Here is a 21,037-nt window from a genome sequence, read left to right as displayed (position 1 = left end):
TGTTGCTTTCCTTTGGTCTCCAAGGGAATTCTACACTTTCCTCTCTCCTTATTCCTTCTCATACTCTCCACCGTTTTATCCTTTCACCTTTTGCAGACTTCAACACTTGCTTTTCCTCTGTTCTTAGTTGCTAGTTTCACCCCCTCATCTTGCATCTTCACCACCTTCAATCTCTTTTGCTTCATCTTCTCTAGCACCTCCAACCACTCTAACCTCTCCTGCTTCACCCCCTGCTTTTGTTGCACCTTCACATCCTCCAGTCTCTCCTGTCATCGCCCCTCCACTCTGCTCCACATTGCTGCACTACTCCATCTTCCCTTTTATGCTTATTCATTACCACCCCCTGTGCCATGTCTTCTTACCCTCTACAGCTGAAATTTGTCATTGTTTGTAGTGGGGGGATCGGGTGAGGTGCAACCAACCTATGGACTCCGGTATGACTATTTCATGTTGTTGTCTTGACTGTGGCTTCAGAAGCTGGATTGGGTTAGAAGACATAACAAATGAGTACCCAAGCGTGCATGCTTCATCCCTTGAGTCGATCTAGTGAAACCTCTGGTTGCTCCATGTCTAGTTCTTCGGTTATTACATAAGCAGTGAGCATATATACATCTTGTCTGGTAACCATGAACAAAACCTTAATGGAAATGCAATCATAATGCCACTTCTCTGCTTGCACAGGGCCCACAGTGCTCCAAATTACATCTCTTAAAGAGTCCATATTGATAATAGGACTCATTTGGAAGTCTCCTGCCGCCCATTGGTGTCAGAGGGGGCAAAGGGCTCCTTTTGGATCACCTGTCAATGCCATTCCAGTACTATGTGGGCATCATTGGGATGTATTGGGATCTGAAAGATACAGTAGCAAATGGGCAGTGGCGTTATATAGCACTCTTCTGCCAATAATATTGGCCTGACTGCACATGACCCTGTAAGAGAGGAGGGTGAGGGAGTGTTAGGTAGGGTAGAAGGAAATGCAGATGCAGAAACCTGTCATGTTGATAAGTGCAGGTCATAAAGTACCCATTAACTGTGTGCCAGTATGAAAACTCTGTGTTCTGGCAGGGTGTATATGCCAAGGCAGGATGTCTATAGGGCAGTCCCGGGTCCCCTGCTTGCACAAGCAGCACTGAGCGATAGAAGATGGAGTGGATAGGAATTTGTTTAGTTTATTACACCCTGTGGATCGCAAGATGGGGAATGAGGTATAAGATCACGAGATTTTATTAGTTAGGAGTTAGTGTCAGATGAGAGGGAGGTGGTGGGAGGGTTACAGTCTTCATTTCCTCCTGGACCTTGATTGTGAAGACCTTCTTTGGTTTGGGAGTTTCAGGTCTAGTCCATTGTCTTGTCGGCTTGAAGATCATTTTAAGTAGATTCCCTGTAACCCATGAATCAACTGGGAATTAGAAATACATACAGAAAAGGCATGACTGTGGAATACATCTGTTTGTACTTAATACCAAATGAATTAGATAATACATTATTCACATGTATAGCAGCAACAATGTAGCATCAACATTGAAAACCAGCTTAATCCATGATACAAAGTGTGCAGGCACAAATGAGATTGGTACCTGGATGGGTGTCTGACGATTGGTTCTCTGTAGTGTCTCGCCTGAGTGGATGTACAAGAATTAAATTCCATTTAGGATTTCAATTTGAGGGTTGATGAATCCAATTTACCAAGATATAGGATTTTCAGGTGTAGTGCCTATTTATTTTTAAATGACAAGAAGGCATGAATATGTTTCTCTCAATGAGGAAAGGCAAGTCATGGTTGGTCCGAGGTTGTTTCTTTTTGTTAAGATCTTGGTTTGTTGCTGTTTCACCAGTCCAGTTAACTGATTGATTTCTTGAGCTGTTTCCTGAGCGTTGCATGTCTTTTTTTCCAGGTGAAGTTGCTTAAGTAGGGTGTTTCAGAGTTTGGTTGCCAGAAGGGAGAGTGGTGATCCATGGTGAGAAAGGAGTTCATGACAATAGACAGTCTTTTCAAGCTCCTCCCCTTGCTCTGCCACTTGCTGGCCTGACTTCCAGTGGTGCCCTCGTGATGGTGTAGGTCTATTGTGTACTTCTTAAAGAGTTACTGCTGGTCTTCATGCATATGACCACAGCCCAAGAAGATGCTTGTGTTCAACCAGATCAGCAATTGTTTTTTGGCTTTTGGGGTTTGTGTGGTGTGTCACATTTTTCCTTTATTTTAGAAAGTGACCGGCCTATTTGTGGAAACAGACTTGTGGAAGAAGGAGAAGAATGTGATGTAGGAAGCAAAGACACGGATCTGTGCTGCTTTGGTGCTAATGAGGCAACAGAATTGCAGTGTAAATTAAGGCCAGGAAAGCTCTGCAGGTAAGACCTGAAGAATGTTTGCCATTCATACAACATTAAGACATGCAACCTATTTCCAATATGGATGATTCCAAAAATACCTTTGTTGGCCTAGATTTAAGTCTTCTTACTAGAAGACTTATCCTATCTCAATACTGAGCTTAATTTTAGAGTGAATGGCTCATACCCTTTAAATAGACAGTATATCCTAGTGCTCTTTGATGACATTCCAAGGCTAAATCTAATTAAGTCTGCTGATTTAACTCAAGTGGAGTTTTTCCACCCTACGAGAGTGGACATAGTTCGATTGGGCTTAACGATGAGTTTATCAGAAATTGGATTCTGTCTGAAAGTACCTTTGAAGCGCTAGGATATAGTGTAACAATCAATCAAACAATCTGACAACATGATCTGGTGACTGCTGAAAGATGGGTGCACCTCCTTGGGACCCATTGGTTATTAGGTTAAACAATGACAGTAACTACTCTTGATCAGTTTCAGGGTGCACAGCAAGTAATAGGTCTGTATCGTATGATTTGTATTCTATAATAAATGCTTTGCGTGGTAAGGATGGAAGGCCAAACATTAGCAACTGAGATTGCAAATTTAAACTGGCTTCACGGAACACACAGGGCTTTACCCACCTGATCAGACCCTATAGTCTCTGGGATGTTTGTCATCATATCTTACTTCAAGAAACATGGCTCATCGATGATCCTATATTGGAGGGTTTTTCTATTTGTCATGAGCCTACAAGTAGAGGTTCTAAAGGCAGACCTTTTGGGGCATTGCTATGTACATTACGGATGGGCATTGATTTCTCAATGGAATGTCTATTTGTGGGGTCTAGCGATATTTTGGCAGTTAAGATAAGGTTAGATAGCACCGACAGAGGACAGAAATCAGCATTGGACTCCTGTTTGATTTTGAATGTGTACTTTAATCCCTGTGGTGGTGATTTGTTAATTTGTATGACCCGGTTAACAGTTATTTTGGACACCAATATGACAGAAGACTCTGGTTGCGTGATCATGGGGTATTGGAATAGTGAATGTCTTGACGAGGAGTGGTGTAAGGTCTGAAATGCTTGTTCGACCGGTGCAATTGAAAGAGGGCTAATGAGTAAACAAGTTATGTTAGTATGGGATATGAAGCTCCTAAATGGAAATAATGAAGCCTGCCGGGAAACAAGGGCAGTGGGTGTTGGCGTCCGGCAGGGTGTTCCCTGCTCAACTGACAAAATTGCTGCTGCTTTGGCCACGCCCCCTCCTGCTTAAAACTAGAAGACTTGCCCGCCATGGCTGAAGCCCGCTGGGGAACAAGGGCAGCGGGAGTTGGCGTCCTACAGGGTGTTCCCTGCTCACGGAATTGATTGCTGCTGCTCTGGCCACACCCCCTCCTGCTTAAAACTAGCAGACTTGCCCGCCAGGGCTGAAGCCTGCCGGGGAACAAGGGCGGCGGTTGTTGGCGCCCCACGGGGTGTTCCCTGTTCACCGGAATAGATTGCTGCCACTTTGGCCACGCCCCCTCCTGCTTGGCGTCCCACAGGGTGTTCGCGGGCCGTAGGGGCGAGCATTGCCACTCATGTTTCTTGCCTGACCTCCTCGCACAGAAGCGAAGAAGGTGGTTTGTAGTCTATGAACTCTGTCCCTGTGCTGAGGTGCAGGAGGTGCCGCTCTGCCTTCCAAGGAGGTAATTTCTTTCTTACCTTTCTCTGTTCCTCTGTGCTCCTCCATGTAGCCTATACAGGGCATCCCAAAAGATTGGATTTGCTGTCTTGTTGACTTTATGGATCCTCGTATGTGACTTTGAAAAATCTGAGTCCACTCGAGCACAGGCCTCCCCTCAAAAACTACCTGGGTGCTAACACAAAATGAAGTCTGGGATTGCCCGTGTTGATTGTTTGACTGTCTGGGAGGAGATCTGCTGTTCCAGCCCTGCCACTTCCTTGAAGTACTCCATGGGGGCCCATCATGCCTGTGTCTCTCGTCCAAGACATCGGTGAGAATTATGCACCTACACCACTAGTGTGTTATGGGCCCGAGCTTGCCCCGGGTCCCAAACTGGGCGCAAAGCGGAAAATGAGGCTCCTGAGGAGGAACATGAAATTGAGAAACAAAGTTGCTCAGGCTCCCCTTGGCGCTCCAGGAAATCCTCACGTGGCCAGAGCACCCGCAGCCTTCAGTGACGCTCACATGCTGATTAAGGAGATCCGACAATTTTTGGGCAGCCCAGGGGCAGGAGTCCCCACTACACCGGCATTGGCTATGGCTGTCCCAGCCACCAAGACCCAGCTCACTAACTGCCTTGGTGAATGTTGCTTGTTTAATACCTATGGGAGAGGGGTGTCCCGCTCCCATCTATCCTTCTGCACAAACTGTACAGCCACAGCGGATGTTTCTGGAAGGGTCCCTCTCTGCCTCAGACCCAACTACCCTGGCCCTGTCTGTTGCAAGTCTGCCTATTGGGCCGGGGCAGAATGATGTCTTTCAGAAAGAAGTTGAAGCAGGTTAATAAGAAAACGGGGCTGTGCCAGATAGTTGCAGTAGTCAACAGCACTAAAAACAAGTGCCGCCAACAACAGCTCTGAGCTAGGGGTAAACACGCCAGACTCGAGATTGGGCGGTCTCTTAAATGCAGCAGTAAAACTGTTACAAGGAGGAGGTACAAGGGAAGGGTACACTTTGCACGCATGTGCCGAAAACTCGCTGAGAATAGACAGACTGTGAGGATGTTGGGTCCCGAAGGAGGGTCCTATGGTGTGGTCGGATATGTCAGCGAGGGAGTGCGTGAAGGAGGGCTGCGTTAGGGTGTGTGTGAAGGAGTGTTGTTGAGTGTGTCGAGTGCGCAGAAGAAAGGGCCATGGGCCACCCTGATGGTCAATGGTATCCAATTGCAAATGCTTGTAGAGTCAGGGTCACCATACACCGTGATGTCGCCAGAGCTATGTGTCAAAAGTTACGGTAGGAAGGTGTCCTCTTTAATTCCCTCTGACATAAGTCCGTAGGCATATAGTCGCATATCCATAAAAGTGCTGGGGTATGAGTGTGCCAAGGTGGTATTCAAGGGGCACATTTTATGTTGCTCACAAGGGAGACACAGTCCTGGGTTGGGACGAGCAGGCGGATTTAGAGATAGAAATAACGTCCTGTGAAACCAGTTCCTTTATTATCCATAGAGGGCAGTGAAGGAACACTTACCAAGGGGATCATAACCGCTGAGTATCTGAAAGAGGCTTTCCCCATGGTATTCTTTTTGAGTTTGGGAAGGCTTAAGGGTTTCGCACACAAAATTGTGCTAAAAAGGGGTGCGATACCCAAGGCTCACAAAGTAAGGAAGGTGCCTGTGATATCCAGGGATGGTTTAAAAAGTGAGCTCACAAAACTTAAGGGGGATGGCAGATTGAATGCTCCGAATGGTTGTCACCTGTGGTATTGGCGCGAAAGGTGGATGGAAATCTAAGAATGTGTGTGGATCGGAGAGAGCCCAATGCAAATATATGGGTTGACCGCCATCCCCTGCCCAATATTAAGAAACTTCTGGCATCTGTAGGGAGTGCTACATGTTTCGCCACATTTTATCTATCTTCGGCTTACCACCAGATAGATCAACATGAAGAGTCCTGACATATTTTATCACGCCCTTCGGGGCGTATCGTTTCTGTCGCATTCCCTTTGGGTTGGCATCGGCATCAGAGGATCATGCAGAAGTTGTTTGGTGGTGTGCCGGGTGTTGAGTACTTCCAGGACGACATTGGTGAGGGGGAAGGATCCCAAGGATCATGATGACAGAGTGATTGAGGTGATGAGAGTTTTGGAAAGAATTGGGTTGACCGTGAAGTGGTCAAAGTGCCAGGTGGGGTACCAAGTGTGACGTACCTGGGTGACACGCTGGATGAGAAGGGAATAAGCCTCAAGGAGGAGATGGTAAGGGTGATGAGAGAGGAACCTGCTCCTGTGAACAAGGAGCAGTTTAGGTCATTTCTAGGGATGACTATTACATTCGGTTCATTCCCTTGTATGCAAAAAAAACAGTGAACATGCAGGCACTGTTAAAAAAGAGTGTTTGATTTGAGAAGACAGAGTGTTGCCAGAAAGAGTTTGTGGAATTAAAGGGCGACCTGGATCATGCCCCGTCGTTAGGTTCTTGTAATCCCTGCAGTAAGACCGTGCTGACTGTGGATGCTCGCAATGGGGGCAGTGCTAGAGCAATGGGAGAACGGGATAAGCCGCCCCATAGCATTTGCCTCTAGGGTGCTAACGGATGCAGAAAAGTATTATGCGGTCAAAGAGAGGGAGACATTGGCTGCAGTGTGGGCGTCAAAGCATTTCAGGACATTTCTTTGGGGCATTCCTTATGTGATACGGACGCACCACAAGCCGCTCATTAATGTGTTGATGACAAAGGGGATGTCTTCAGTTTCTCCTAGGATTGCCAGATGGATGGCTGACGTGCAGGAATTCAACTTCAGGGTTGAATTTTTTCCAGGAGCCAAAAATGCTGTGGCAGATATCGTGGTTGCCTAGTTCAGTTGGCGATGGTAATGAGTTGCAGGAGGATTTTGAGGAGTATACGCAGGTGACCATTGTGTTTCCTGCTGTAGACAAAAGTGAGTGGGACAAGGAGTGTGCCGTTGATCCTGAGTTGACGAAGATCAGAGAGGGTTTGAGAGGAGGAGTATCTGAGTTTGATTGCAAGGTGATAGGTAAGAGTTACAAGCACGTGTGGCGCGAGTTGTCTGAAGGCCTGTGGGGTGTTGCTATAGGAGAGAGGTTAGTTTCTCCTTTCAGTTTGAGAACCAAGTTGGTAAATATGGCACATGAATGACATTTGGGAAGGTCATTGATGAAGATAAGGTTGAGGGATTCATACTGGTGGCCGGGGATGGATGAGGAGGTCTAAATGGTTGTGAAAGATTGCACGGCGTGTCCGGTAAGCGACAAGAGTAAAGAACTCAGAGCACAGCCCGTGTACCCCATAGAGATCCCTGAAGATGTGTGGTCAAAGTAGGCGATTGTCATTGTGGGCCCCATGGATGTGTTGGGCGGAGGGTTAAGATCCGTCGTAGTGTTGGTTGATTATACCTCACGTTGGGTGGAAGCCACAGCTTCGGAAACACTCACGGCCGGGAAGATCGTATCCCTCCCGAGCAAGGTTTTTTAAAAGGGAAGGAGTGCCAGGCAGTGTTGTTACCGATAACGGGGTGCTATTTGTGTCGGTTTGCATGCAGGAGTTCATGGGAAAGTTGGGAATAAGGGGCCACAAGACTACACTGTATAATCCGTCCACAAATGGTTTAGTGGAAAGAATGAACCGTTTTGTCAAGGGGGTAATACAGTTAGCGGTGGCCAACTGTTTGTGCTGGACCTAGGAGTTGTCTGAGGCGCTGCCAGCATACAGGCATACACCGTCAATGGTTACTGGTTATTCCCTGTTTGAACTCATGAGGGGCAGGAAACCTGGCTCCAAATTTAGGGTTGCAGCTTTGGGTGGCGGTGTTCGCTCTGATGTGGCCATGGTTGAGGTTTTGGAAAGTGTGCGTTTATGGCAGGAAAAGGCAAGGGAGGGGCTGTTAGGGAGGAGGTGCCTTGTTGTGTCAGTGGGTGATTGTGTTGGGGTAAACAAATCGTGGTTTGTGCCCAAAGGGGCCAGTGTATACATGGATCCCTCAGTTGTGATCAAGGTCGGTGCAGGGTATGTGGTACTGGATGATGGTACCAGGTGGAGTAAAAGGAGAGTTGTGGTGCTCAAGGGTGAGGGGGTTGAGTTTGGCCCTGTGGTTCCGGATGATGGGCGTGATGTTCCATTTAGTGTCAATAGTGCTGGGGGAAGAATCCCGGAGGCTAGTTTGCCAGTGCAGCAGAGTTTCACTCCTCCGGCGCACGTGGATCAAGGAAGAGCACGGTCCAGTGGGAGCATTATTACAGGTCAAGATGGGGCCCAATACAATGAAGGCGTGGGCTCGGGTCGCCCCACAAGGATTAGACTTCCACCCATCAAGTTCAAGGACTATGCGTGTGGGGGTTAGTAATGTGTCTAGGAGTGGTGAGGCTGTTGTTTGATGCAATGAGTGTCCGTCTGTAGCGAGGGTGTACAAGTCCTCACAGTTTAATGTAGTCATTTTTCATTATTTATTATCACTTTATGTAGTAAGTTTTCATTAGGGTTTTCTAATCCTTACAGGAATTATGGAACAGTTCTTTATTACTGTGTTTTTCTTTATTTTTCCTTTATTGTTTTTTTTTTCAGTTTTCTTATCTTCCTCTTATTAGTTGGCTTTGTTTTACAAGGGAGGGAGAAGTGATATAATGTTTTCCTGTGTCCAAGATTCCACATTTTGTGTCAGTTGTGTGTGCTTGGGATGAGGGCTGCAGGACGCTGGGGTTTGTGTACAATAACCGTCCAGTTACACTCTCACTGCGCTCACCTGCACCATTTCAGAGTTGGGTTAAATAAATGCATTTTTAGACTAGACCCTCCAAGTTTGGTCATTTGCACATATTTCACTGGATGACTTGTACCTTGCCTTGCCTAGAGTACACAGCTACCCTTAACTGCTGATGCCCAATGTTGCTTGTGGTCTAATGCGGAAGGGATGTGACCTAGTAGGTCAGTTTGGACTACCCCTCACAGGATCGGACCAAGCCTGATTTGCAAATGGTTTTTCACCTTCTGGAGTGGCATGGGAGGCTGAAACCCCATGGTTTGGAGGATTGCCCAGAGCAATGCCAGTGGTTCTGTTTCATTCAAAACTCTTCAGTTTTGCTGTACCTTGAATTTTCATTTTTATGGACATGGCTATACTATATATGTTTATATGTGTATTTATGGAATAGGACAAAATTACTGAGGTGGAAAAGTCCGACCACCGAAAGTCTGACCCCCATTTATTTGCATATTTATATGTGGGGGGGTAGTAAAGTTAATAAAAATGTATAGGTGTATGGTGGAGGGGGGATGTGCGGGGTCTCTCCCACAAATATATATGCGGGGGACTTTTGGTGGTCAAACTTTTGAACTCAGTAATTTCACGCAGCGCTGTATTTATGTTGGCTTTGCCTTTCTTCATGAAGAGATTTAACGATGCTGTTTATTGTTTGCCTTGGCAGTGTGAAATATTCTGTTACAGGAGCTATAGCTATGCCCTTTCTACCAGACTCCATTCCCATTGGCTGTGCTCTCCATTCCCATTGGCTGTGCTGCACATGCAGTGCTAGTCACATGGAGAAAGTCGACACGTGTTTCTACCTGAAGGTCTTTATCAAGGCTGTGTGTGGTTGGTAATACTGATATATATTCCCAATTTGAGAAGATTGGATGGCAACTGCCAGGCCAGCGTGTCCTCTGGAGACGAGATGTGTGGTCGCAGTGATCTTTTGAAAGTTACCATCCAGCCTTCCAGCTTTCTCAAATTGGGAATATATATATATCAGCATTACCAACCACGCACAGCCTTGATAAAGACCTTCAGGTCAAAACACGTGTCGGCATTCTCCATGTGACTAGCACTGCATGTGCTCTAAGATTGTGGCAACACTATGCCAATAAAACCTACACTACACTCGAACCAAAGTAGTAAGACTCATCATTCGCTTGCGCCTGATCTACTACCTTAACTGGTGACATTATTGAAATCCAGCACCGTTACAGATGGGGTTCTAGTCTTCCTCTTATACCTCACCATACGGGACTATTTGAGCATTGTCCCTCAGGAACCCAGTGCTTGGAAGCAGGACGCACTACAGTATACGAAACTAGATCAGCACAGGGATCCATTGTTCCTCCAATGTTCCTTCCACTACCTCTTTGAATTGGAGGATCAGGATACACTTGATAAAAGACCCTCATGGTTCATTGTTCAGTGTTTTCTTTACTTCTTTTGTTGGTGAATTTGTGAAATACTGACCTGTCCTCAAAGGGAAAGAGTGATGTAAGCTCATCTGGGGTAGGTGTACATTTACATATATGGATTGCATAGTGTCAGAAGGGATTGGGGATCATTAACAAGAGACTGGACAGGAGCAGGGCGAATTTCAGAAGGATGGCAGCAAGCACATTGCCCAAGTTGCTTTGGTGCTCCTTGGAAGAAGGTAGCCTATGCCCACGTCAGCTGGTGGGAGGCCAAGAGATGTTCCTGAAGGGAATTGTTTTAGGTTAAGTTGTGAAGTTGGTTAGAGAGGGGGTGAGTCCCTTGTACAGGGTGGTCGAGATACAAAGCCTGGCAGTGAAATTATAGAAGACAGGTTTTTATGTGTTTTCCTTCTTTTACATAACGATTTAAATCGAGACCGGGGATTAGCTTCTAGATGAGGTGAGCATGATGGCCACTCTTACCTTGTGTTATTGCACACAATAAAACAATGAAACTAAATTGGTCTTTTATATATTGCGCTTTATGCTGGAGTCCAGCCTCTAACCACAGGACAGGGTATCAAACTCATGCTGTTCTGGCCCATTAGCCAATATTGAACAGTGCGGGTGTATGTTCATATGCATTTGTGTTGGTTTACTTACTAGGGAACCGAGATTCGCTCACAAACCTTAGTAGCTAAAGTCCAGAATGAATTCCTGTACAAGTTCCATGATGCAGAACTATCTGTTCAAATGTTTGGCCAGTTGAATTGATTAAAAAGATATCAGTCTGTTCAGGGAGCCAGGTAAGAGTTTTTCAATTCAGCAATGGACTTTTCCCGAATCAGAAAAGAGTGTCAGGAGCAACTGCTTCCCCCCAATGAACTTTCTGAACTTGTTTGAGGTGCTCCTTCAATGTCAAGTGACCTTGATTCTCCTCCATTCTTACGAGAACTGGAAGAGGCAATGGGCCTCATTACACGGACGGCGGTAAGGATTAACGGTCACCATTAATGGCAACGGTGACCTTTAACCCTTACCGCCGTACCACGAGGTCCCTTTGCGGGTTGGAGGATTTAACGCCTGCTTCTTGCAGGCGTTAAAATCCAACCCGCTAAGGGACCTCGGAGCTAATTACGGCACCGCAAAATTGCGGTGGCGTAATTAGCGCCTTCCCCATTTCCATAGAGCCCTATGGGGCAGAAATGGGAATGGGGAAGGGCAATGGCGGAAAGGGGATTTACCGCCCCTCCAACCTTGGAATGGGGCGGTAAATCCCCTTTCCGCCAAGGCGGTGCCAGTATTTTACCGGCATGAGCCATGGCGCTGATAGCGCCATGGCTCACCGCCTACCGTGTAATGAGGCCCAATGTCTCCCACAATGTTCATTTGCTCTCATCAGGGCCCTCTAGCTATAAAGACATAAACTAAAATGTGGTTTACAAGTCTTCCAGGAGCCAGACTATGGATGTGAGCATAATCCCCCAGCTATGTGTTTTCGCAAAGCCTCATTGCAGTTCAATGACCTATGTCAACTGTTACCAAATCTTTATCACAATCATTGGTCATTGGCTACCTGTTTTTACATTTAAGCAATATGCCCCGAGCGGCGGGGGCATTACCGAGTCAGGTAATGCCCCGGGGCCCATAGTTACACACCTGAGCGAAGCGAGCCCCACCCCACTTACCTTCTGCCTCCTTTGTCCACGGCAGGTGGCGTTGCAGCCTCCAACCGTGTAGAGGCTCGGAGGAGCCTCCACACGGCTGGAGGCTGCCTTCATCCCCTGCCGGGGATTCAGGTATGTCTATTTTTTATCTTTCTTCCCCTCCATCTCCCCCACCCTCCCAAGCCCACCCCAATTACCTTCTTCTATGTTGTCTTTCGGGAGCGAACGCGCTCGGAACCCTTCACTTGGGCCTATAACTATGGGCCCCGGGGCATTACCTGACTTGTTAATGCCCCCGCGCTTGGGGCATATTGCTTAAATATGACATCATTTTAATATTATCTCAAATTCTGCTTAGTTTACTGAACGTTTAATTCTCAACATAATTGAGCGTGCCTAACAAGTATTTACTGCTACCTGTTGGTTCAGAGTACAGACAACGAAAACTCACCAATAAAGTTTTCCTTTCCAGCCTAATGGCGCATGAGAACAATGACATAAATAAAGCCTGCGTCGATCTACAACTATAGTGAAGTCCAGTTATTACGTTAAATTACCTACATTCTTACATTTGGTGGAAGCTGACGTTTCGTGCACGCACATATTTGCTGCTGCGTGCCCACGTGTGACTTGCTGCCTATTTGTACCTTGGCATTCAGCCCTCTGTCTGTGGAGGTGCAAGCCTCTGTCTGCAGCGTCCCTTTCTTTCTCAGTGCTCTGGTGTCTCTTTGGGGCCGTCCATGGTGGTGGGTGGTGGCCGTTCTGCCTTCTCCTCTCCTTGGTGTTGGGATTCGTCCTGGAGGGCTGGAGGTGAAACAATAACGGAGAGTACAGACAGAGTTGAGACGATCTAAAGATATTTCTGTTTCAGGATGGGGGCATGTTGCACACGCCATGTCGTATTTAATATGCCATGGCTGGTGTCATGAGCCTGTATTAGTGCATCTTGCTTAATCCATTGAGTTCGTAGGGTTGTTGGACTGCTTGCCCACTCGCTATTATTTTATAAATACTACTTGATATAATTGATATTATTTTGTTATATTATCCATGTTCTATATTTTGGAAAGAATGTCTACAACAAGGTTTTGCCATTCGAAATCCATAGCTAAATGCTCAAACGCTCATATAAGAGAGAGTGGTGGTTCATTAAATGTGAACCATGAAGAAGCCAAATCCTCTTGCCAGCCCAAAATTACTGAGTCATTTGTTCAGGGCAGTTACACCCAAGACCCTGATGTGGATAAACAATTCCCATTGGAGCCTCTAGTCCCCTCTACCCCATCATCACTGAGAGTGAGTCGGATCTCAGATGTCTTGGAAAGGAGTATACGAAGGAGACAACAACGTCTGAGATATCGAGATAGTCAAAAAAGCTGCTGAAGAGTCCAGTTCTAGAGGTTACAGCAGGATTCAGGTGAATGGCTTGGGTGCTAGGGGCAGTGTACAAAATATACCTTCCACTCATGTCCCTGATTAACCTTTATCTACAACAGTATCGCAGGAGCAGGCTTTGGCTGGAGAAGGCCCATTAAAGACTAGCCGACTGCAAGATATTTGGACCCAGGAAAAGACAGGCTTTAAGCCAAATGATTGGCAGTCCATGAGGGAGAGTATTATATTGAAACTCAACCTCTCTGCCAATCTAAAGGAGTTCCGGCAGTGGCTTGTGACTGTCAACCATGGTGAGTCCCAGGGTCCTCAGACAATGATGGATAATCATTGCTAAACTATCTTATCTATTTTACCAACAGCCAGAGTTAATAATGTGGCAGGAGGTGAGATTGGAGAGAAATGGCAGGGTGAGGATGCTTCCTTTCTATCTCCGCCTTATCTGCACAACGTGGCAGGTCAGTCACGTGAGCCTGCAAAGTTCCATACAAGTTCAGCAAGTTTATCCAGAACTGAAACTACTGGTCAGAGGCAAAGAGCCCCTATGCATAGAGATCTCTGCTAAGAAAATGGCAGCAATCGCAAACTGTACAATAAGTGATCTGGTACTGGATAACAGGGACATCATTATCACTACCATGGAAAAGCCGTCGAGAAATGAACCCAGAGAAGCCTTGAGGAATAAGGTTCTGGCCTGTTTGCATCAGAAACTGGGTAATGGACTCATAGGATAGTAGGCTATGATTTAGGAATGGTGTTCTTATAACAGAGACGATATTGTCATTGGATGTGTTAAAAGTAATCTCCCCCAAATCCTCAGCATTAGTAAAAGCTTGACTACTATATCTTCAGACTTGAACATTCTGGTTGACTATATATAGCTCACTCAGTTGAGGAAATGGTATCTGTTCCTCCCCTGTAATATCATCCCATAGCTGACACATTTATCTGTGTGGTAGTCTCCCTTTGTTCCCATTGCAAACAGAGCCATGCAGTTAGGTATCATCGTATTTTTTACCTTTGTTTTTTAGGTCCAGAGCTGGGTTTATGTTATTTTGTTTTTTATGATTGTTGTTTTGTTTGTTTAGTTATTCGTTTGTTTTGTTTGTTGGTGAACTTTGCTTGTATCTGCACCCGTGGTCCTAAGGCGCAATATAAATGAATAAACCTAAACTAAAACTAAGATATAGGTTTGGTTTTGGAGTGACGCCATTAAAAGAAGTTGAAAGTGATGTTTACCCGGGGAATGGCATCTGCCTTCTCATGGATTTCCGTTAGACACTATTACACATGATAGTGAAATGGACCTAGTGGTTACATACCTTTGTTCAGTCTGATATATTTTGGCAGCTTTTGTATTTCTAGTATTATAAATGCATTGCGAGTTGCACTGGGTCTCCTAGTTTGGATTATTTTCACTTATATGCATTATATTTTTTAGGGGGAAACGTTTTTTGGAAAAATAAGGCTGACACTGTCACTGCACTGCTAACCTATCAGAGGCGAGCATGGCCTGACTGGGCCTGCCACAGCTCTCCCAATGTTCCTATGGGCCAGAACCTCATCATTAAAAAAGATAACCAAAAGTATTTCCTTCTCAACAAAACCGGATGGCAGCCCTCCCCCACATCGAAAATGAGACAATCACAAGTGTGGAGTTTGGTTTTGTGTCAAGCTACCCAATTCGTTTGTTCTCCTTTTCTTCTAGTCCCAGCCAAGGATTATGCTGCAACCATGAATGCAGCTATGCTGCACAAGGAGCGCCATGCCAAAAGGAATCCGAGTGCGCCTTTGAAAGCTACTGTACGGGAGCAAGTGCAAAATGCCTGAAACCATCTTCTAAACCAAATTACACCGTTTGCCACCTGGAAACAAAGATATGCATGAATGGGGTAGGTATGAAAAGCCCTGGATGAGCCTGGTGCACTTCGTTTTTAACACTGCACAAAGAAGGCAGCAGTTATTTGACCTAATTTGATAGCCCTGAGTATATACCAAAATAGTCCTTTGTGCGAGCATTCTGAAGCGCTGTTAATAATGTGCAGCTATTACAGAGATCAGTAAATCAAATGGGGGGCCTGCTCTGTAACCACGTTTAAGTGTAGGAATCTGAGAGAACTCTCTCCAGAGAGTCAAAAACTAGATTGGAGAATGGGGCTATAGATGCAGCAAAGAAACTGGATATGATGAACATGAAGAGATATAAAACTGGGAAGGTGGGCTGAACACAGGGGACGTAGATGCAGCAAAGAGGCTGGGTATAATGAACATGTACAGATGTAAAACTGGGAAGGTGGGCTGAACAGGGGATATAGATGCAGCAAAGAGGCTGGGTATAATGAACATGTACAGATGTAAAACCAGCAAGGTGGGCTGAACACAGGGGACGTAGATGCAGCAAAGAGGCTGGGTATAGTGAACATGTACAGGTGTAAAACCGGGAAGTTGGGCTGAACAGGGGATATAGATGCAGCAAAGAGGCTGGGTATAATGAACATGTACAGATGTAAAACCGGGAAGGTGGGCTGAACAGGGATATAAATGCAGCAAAGAGGCTGGCTATAATGAACACGTACAGATGTAAAACCGGCAAGGAGGGCTGAACAGGGGATATAGATGCAGCAAAGAGGCTGGGTATAATGAACATGTACAGGTGTAAAACCGGGAAGGAGGGCTGAACAGGGTGTATAAATGCAGCAAAGAGGCTGGCTATAATGAACATGTACAGATGTAAAACCGGCAAGGAGGGCTGAACAGGGGATATAGATGCAGCAAAGAGGCTGGGTATAATGAACATGTATAGATGTAAAACAGGGAAGGTGGGCTGAACAGGGGATACAGATGCAGCAAAGAGGCTGGGTGGGCTGAACAGGGGATACAGATGAAGCAAAGAGCCTGGGTATAATGAACATGTACAGATGTAAAACCGGGAAGGTGGGCTGAACAGGGTATATAGATGCAGCAAAGAGGCTGGTTATGATGACCACGTACAGATGTCAAACCGGCAAGGAGGGCTGAACAGGGGATATAGATGCAGCAAAGAGGCTGGGTATGATGACCACGTACAGATGTAAAACCGGCAAGGAGGGCTGAACAGGCGATACAGATGCAGCAAAGAGGCTGGGTATGATGAACATGTACAGATGTAAAATCGGGAAGGGGAGCTGAACAAAACCGTAATGTCTAGAACATTCTTACGCTAACCATTGCATTCCAACACTTATTTATTCAAGTAAATCTGCACCTTTACACATGTTGCGCAGTGACCTTTCTCTGAGTGCCTTTTTGTATAGTTTATAGTTGTGCCGTTATTAGAGCGCCTCCTGGATACCCTTTCTAGATTGGGTAGCATTAAGACGTTTGTTGTCGAAAGTAACTACACTTAACAATAAGTAAATGAACGTGTGGAAAAGATTTACATTTGGTCCGAGTGAAAGTGTGACCCCCCAAAGAAACCAAACGTTCACATATTTGAATACATTTTTGCAAATTTTTCAGAATCAAGCAATTAAAAAGTGCTTCCTGTGTGCTTTTTATGAGTTTCGTTATTCTTTATGAATAAAGCGCTTAATCTTTGTATATAACCGAAACCTATACAGTACAGTAGTACGTTTAGTCACCTTACAGTATCTCATTCTTTGAACAAGAAATGTGCTGGGTGTGTCCCGACTCAAGTGGACCCAATCTATTTTGGAACCCAGGATATGTCTAGGCTCCTCTGACTAACATTGCACTAACATTGCACAGAAGTGCTGTTAAAAACAAGCATTTACAAAGCCAACAGTTTTGGGTCTGTATAGGTATTAGACATTTGCCAGCCACTGCTATCATATACCCAGGTATTCCCACCATTCTCCAGCTGTCATGCTCTTATGGCCAGGTAGTACCGTTATAGCACAAAAGCAAAACGATTGGCTTTGCCAATTCTTGTCTTCACTGTAAGCGACATAGGTGTGAATTAAGTAAAGGGTTTTACACTCCTGTCGATGCTGCTGTAATCAGGGTGTCCTGCTTTTCTCTGAACGCACTCCCAACCTCCTACCTCTTTCACTTGGATTAACAGCCAACAATAAAACAGAGAACCTACATTTGGCCTCAAACACCGACCACTGCATAAGATTGTTCTCTGCTCCCACATCACAGTACTTTTCTGGATGATGCTGAGAAATCGGTTTGGGTCTATTTGACCTAAAACATTTGACCTAATCACATTTGATCAAATTTATTTAACCTTTATTTGGGTATAAAAAGCTTTTGGGAGACCCCCGCAACCCGGCCACTTCTCAACCTAATCTATACCGTTAGCCACCCCCATATATATATTTAATTAAATTTGACATTAAAAAAAAAGGTCAAAAGGATTCGATCAAATGATTTAGGTCAAATGTTTTTAGGTCAATTATGCTAATACGAGAAATCATCTCCTAATGTGTAAGTTCCCTTCTTTCTCATAGGTTTGGTCTTTGCAAGGGGGCGACCACCCTTCCTCCAAGGCCTGAGTAATGTTATGGAAAATGATAAACATCATGTTATAGAATTGTGACATTAAGGCCAGAAGGTGGTTTTACCTATTTGTCTGAGCTGAGCAAATGCTAGTAAGCACATTGTGTTGACTTTTTCGATTAAAGTAGTCTTCCAATAGGAACATGTATAAGAGAGTAATTCTTACTGCCACAATCATTATAAAATTTGACAATTGAGACACTGGGCCTCATTACGACACTGGCGCTAAGGGGTTAAAGGCACAGTAAAAGGCTGCGGCGCCGTTAACCCCTTAGCGCTTAATTACGAGATCCCTTCGCGGCTCCCGACCTTAACGGCTGGTCTGGACCAGCCGTTAAAGTAGGGATCCGCAAAGGGACCTTGAAGGTAATTACGGTACCGCAATTTGCGGTACCGTAATTACCGCCTTCCCCATTCCCATTGAGCCCTATGGGGCAAAAATGGGAATGGGCAAGGGCCAATGGTGCATGGGGAATTACCGCGCCGCCAACCTTGGAATGGGGTGGTAATTCCCCATTGCACCATGGCGGACTCGTTACAATACCGGCAGCAACCATGGTGCTAATTGCGCCATTGGTTACCGCCGGTGTTGTAATGAGGGCCACTGTCTCTTTGCTGAGAAACACATTGCACAAGGGCATCGTATTCTAAATGATGGTGTATGTTGGTGATATGCTGTTGTTAGTTGAGAAGCTCAACTCCATCCATTCCTGCAATACTGGAGGCAAGAATAGAAATATTGCAGTCAGTTAGTATAAGTAAATAGGGAAAAATTGAAATTCATGACCCCGGATAAGCACTCTCAGATAAATGTAGAGAGTGGTTTTGAGCAGGGCGGCATCTAGAAAGCTTTATCTAAAATAGAGAGTTACAATTTGGATCCCTTATTGGAGGTCAAGAATGAAGCCATACAAAGATAGCAGGCTTTGAATTTGTGTTTCATAGGGGAAGTTAACATTTATTCAAATGTGTCTGATGCCTAAAATACTCTACAAGCCGTTGTAATCTGATTGGTTCGGCACTATTCAGGTGACACTTTGCTGAACAAACACTGGCTGATTCATAAAAATGGTTCCAATATTTATTTTGCGATAGAAAAATAAAAAAGGAAACAGACCAGCTATCAAAAATAATAAATGAAGATGGAATTATACTTCCCAACACTGTCCAGGCTTCTGGGGGAACCCCAATCTCTCCAACACACAACTCAGAGGCAGGCACCTAGATGGGTATTTGTGAAAGGTGAACACCCTCTTGTTCCCCTCCTGAGTGTGCAAAACAGGCTAGCATACTGGTATTCTACAAAAGATGTCATCACAAAGTGTCATCTTGCTCCTCGATAGAATATGCCAGAAGCTGGCATTGTGGCCTGTTAGTCTCACAGATATTTATAAAAGTATCTTCACTCTTTACCATTCAGTCTGAGTCCCAAGGCTGACCGTTAGATTTTCCATGAACTTTTGAGAAACAAACCTTCTGCACGAACAAATAAATACACGTTTGTTCTCTCTTGTCATCCCAATGTGCCTTATGTCACAATGGAGAAACAAGGGCAAACACCTGAAAACTGCTTTTAATAAGTAGCACAGCTAATGCTCAGCACTGGTTTGAAACCTTAAAATATCAGAATATACCTTGTTCACTACACATGCTAAACACGTTGTCATTCATAATTTTTGCGAGGTAGTTTACAAATTCATAAAGACATTCAGGGCCCTTCCTTGAGGAACTAAGGGAAATCTTTCTCATTGAAAAGCCAACAGATACCACCATCAAAGAGTGAACCCATTCTCTCAGACCTCAAACATTAAAGCGTGGAGTAAAACAGGTCACTTTATTACAGAGTCACCGTTCACGTGATTCAAGCAAATGACTAGCACCATGGGAACCACACTGGCAGCATTTCCTTCTGAGTGGTCTTTTGCTATTCACAGCTGAGGACCTAGTCACTTCCAGTCTTGATTACTTCCGGGTGAATGTTTCGTCATTTCTGTGCAAAGGTCCTTCTCGGTTAAAGCACACCTCCAATAAACTTCCCTGCCAAAGAAAAAGAGGCTTTCTTTGTGACAGCGATAATATTTAAAGCCTCCTGGATGGAAGGCCTCTTCCTAGCATGCTGCTGCTTGCACCCTAGCTCCCTCTTTCCTGTCTCCACCCCTGGAGGAGTGGAGCTACCCTGTGGAGGCTACACCTCTATCACCCCTTATTGGGGGCAGTGCAGCCTCTTTTTTTTTTGCTCTGTAAATGTACCTTGGACTAGTGTACAGAATTAGACACTCGATATGGCTACACGTTTTGGCAGACATTCCCAAGGTGTACACCGATTTCAGAGATCTATTACCAGGGGAAAGTATTTCCTTTAACAATTATTGACTCCTGCTAAAATATTCAGATTGAGGTTTTTGGATGAAGCAAATGTTGGAAGTGTTTCAGAGAAATAGGATAATGCAAGCATCTATCAGTTAACTGCAAGACGGTTTGGAGGTGGTGGAGGGATATTATTGGAATAATCATTTTTCTAGTAGGCCTTCAAATTACTTGTGATTTTAAATGTCAGTAACTTACCTAAATCAGGTGCTTATCAATACTCATACATCTGGATTAAAATGGTGTTGTGCATAGGGAGGAAAATAGTAAAAACAAGAACAAGAAGTGTACAAGTCAGTTGTGGATTGAGGATGGATCTAACTTAGTCACAAAGCTAATACAATTCAAAAGAGGTACTCACAATTGCCTGACTGATGAACTCTACTCTGGGATTCATTGTTATAAGCAACAATATTAACCTTGTCCTAACCAAAGTAGCTCTTCATATTTTCCCAACTCAAAATGCAGAGAAAACATACATTTTCCTAACCAACCATTGCACACTGACACTCAAAGCACTTCTTCATTATCTGTGTCAAGCTCAGAAATCTGATAACATCCTTCCTAAGGTTCATAAACATGCGACTGAACCACCAGTAAGATGTATTGTAGCAGCATCTAACAGTCTCTTTAAACCTCTGGGTACAGATCTAGATACCACTTTACATCCCTAATTACAGAAGACCTCACCTACATCAAATATCCCACACATTATCCATAGAGTTTGCAGTACTTACACCACAGGATGTTTATTTTCGGTATCATTCTTAAGTGGCTTTGCCTACATTCCTCTTTGGGTATAGAAGCAGTTGAAATGACTGCTAAACAATTACTAATGACTTTACCCACTTTACTTGACATGATGTCATCGCAGAATTACTTTTATTGCAAGGTCAATGTTCTTTTCTAGATTTCAGGTACATGTATGT

General features: G+C 44.8%; 1 protein-coding gene across 2 annotated transcripts in view; it reads left to right on the top strand.

The window, feature by feature from the left end:
• The window catches only part of LOC138577770 (disintegrin and metalloproteinase domain-containing protein 10-like), a 680,452-nt gene that overhangs the window by 522,854 nt on the left and 136,561 nt on the right, over positions 1–21,037 (top strand). For both annotated transcript variants that reach the window (XM_069649653.1, XM_069649654.1), the window contains 2 exons: positions 2,205–2,349; positions 14,947–15,130. In XM_069649653.1, the coding sequence (XP_069505754.1) occupies positions 2,205–2,349; positions 14,947–15,130 (329 nt within the window). The remainder of the gene's footprint in view (positions 1–2,204; positions 2,350–14,946; positions 15,131–21,037) is intronic.

The sequence above is a fragment of the Ambystoma mexicanum genome, chromosome 1p (assembly GCF_040938575.1).
Source record: "Ambystoma mexicanum isolate Mex_15411 chromosome 1p, UKY_AmexF1_1, whole genome shotgun sequence".
In the NCBI taxonomy this organism is placed as follows: domain Eukaryota; kingdom Metazoa; phylum Chordata; class Amphibia; order Caudata; family Ambystomatidae; genus Ambystoma; species Ambystoma mexicanum.
The sequence above is the reverse complement of the archived record's forward strand: the minus strand, read 5'-3'. Positions and strand labels throughout refer to the sequence as shown.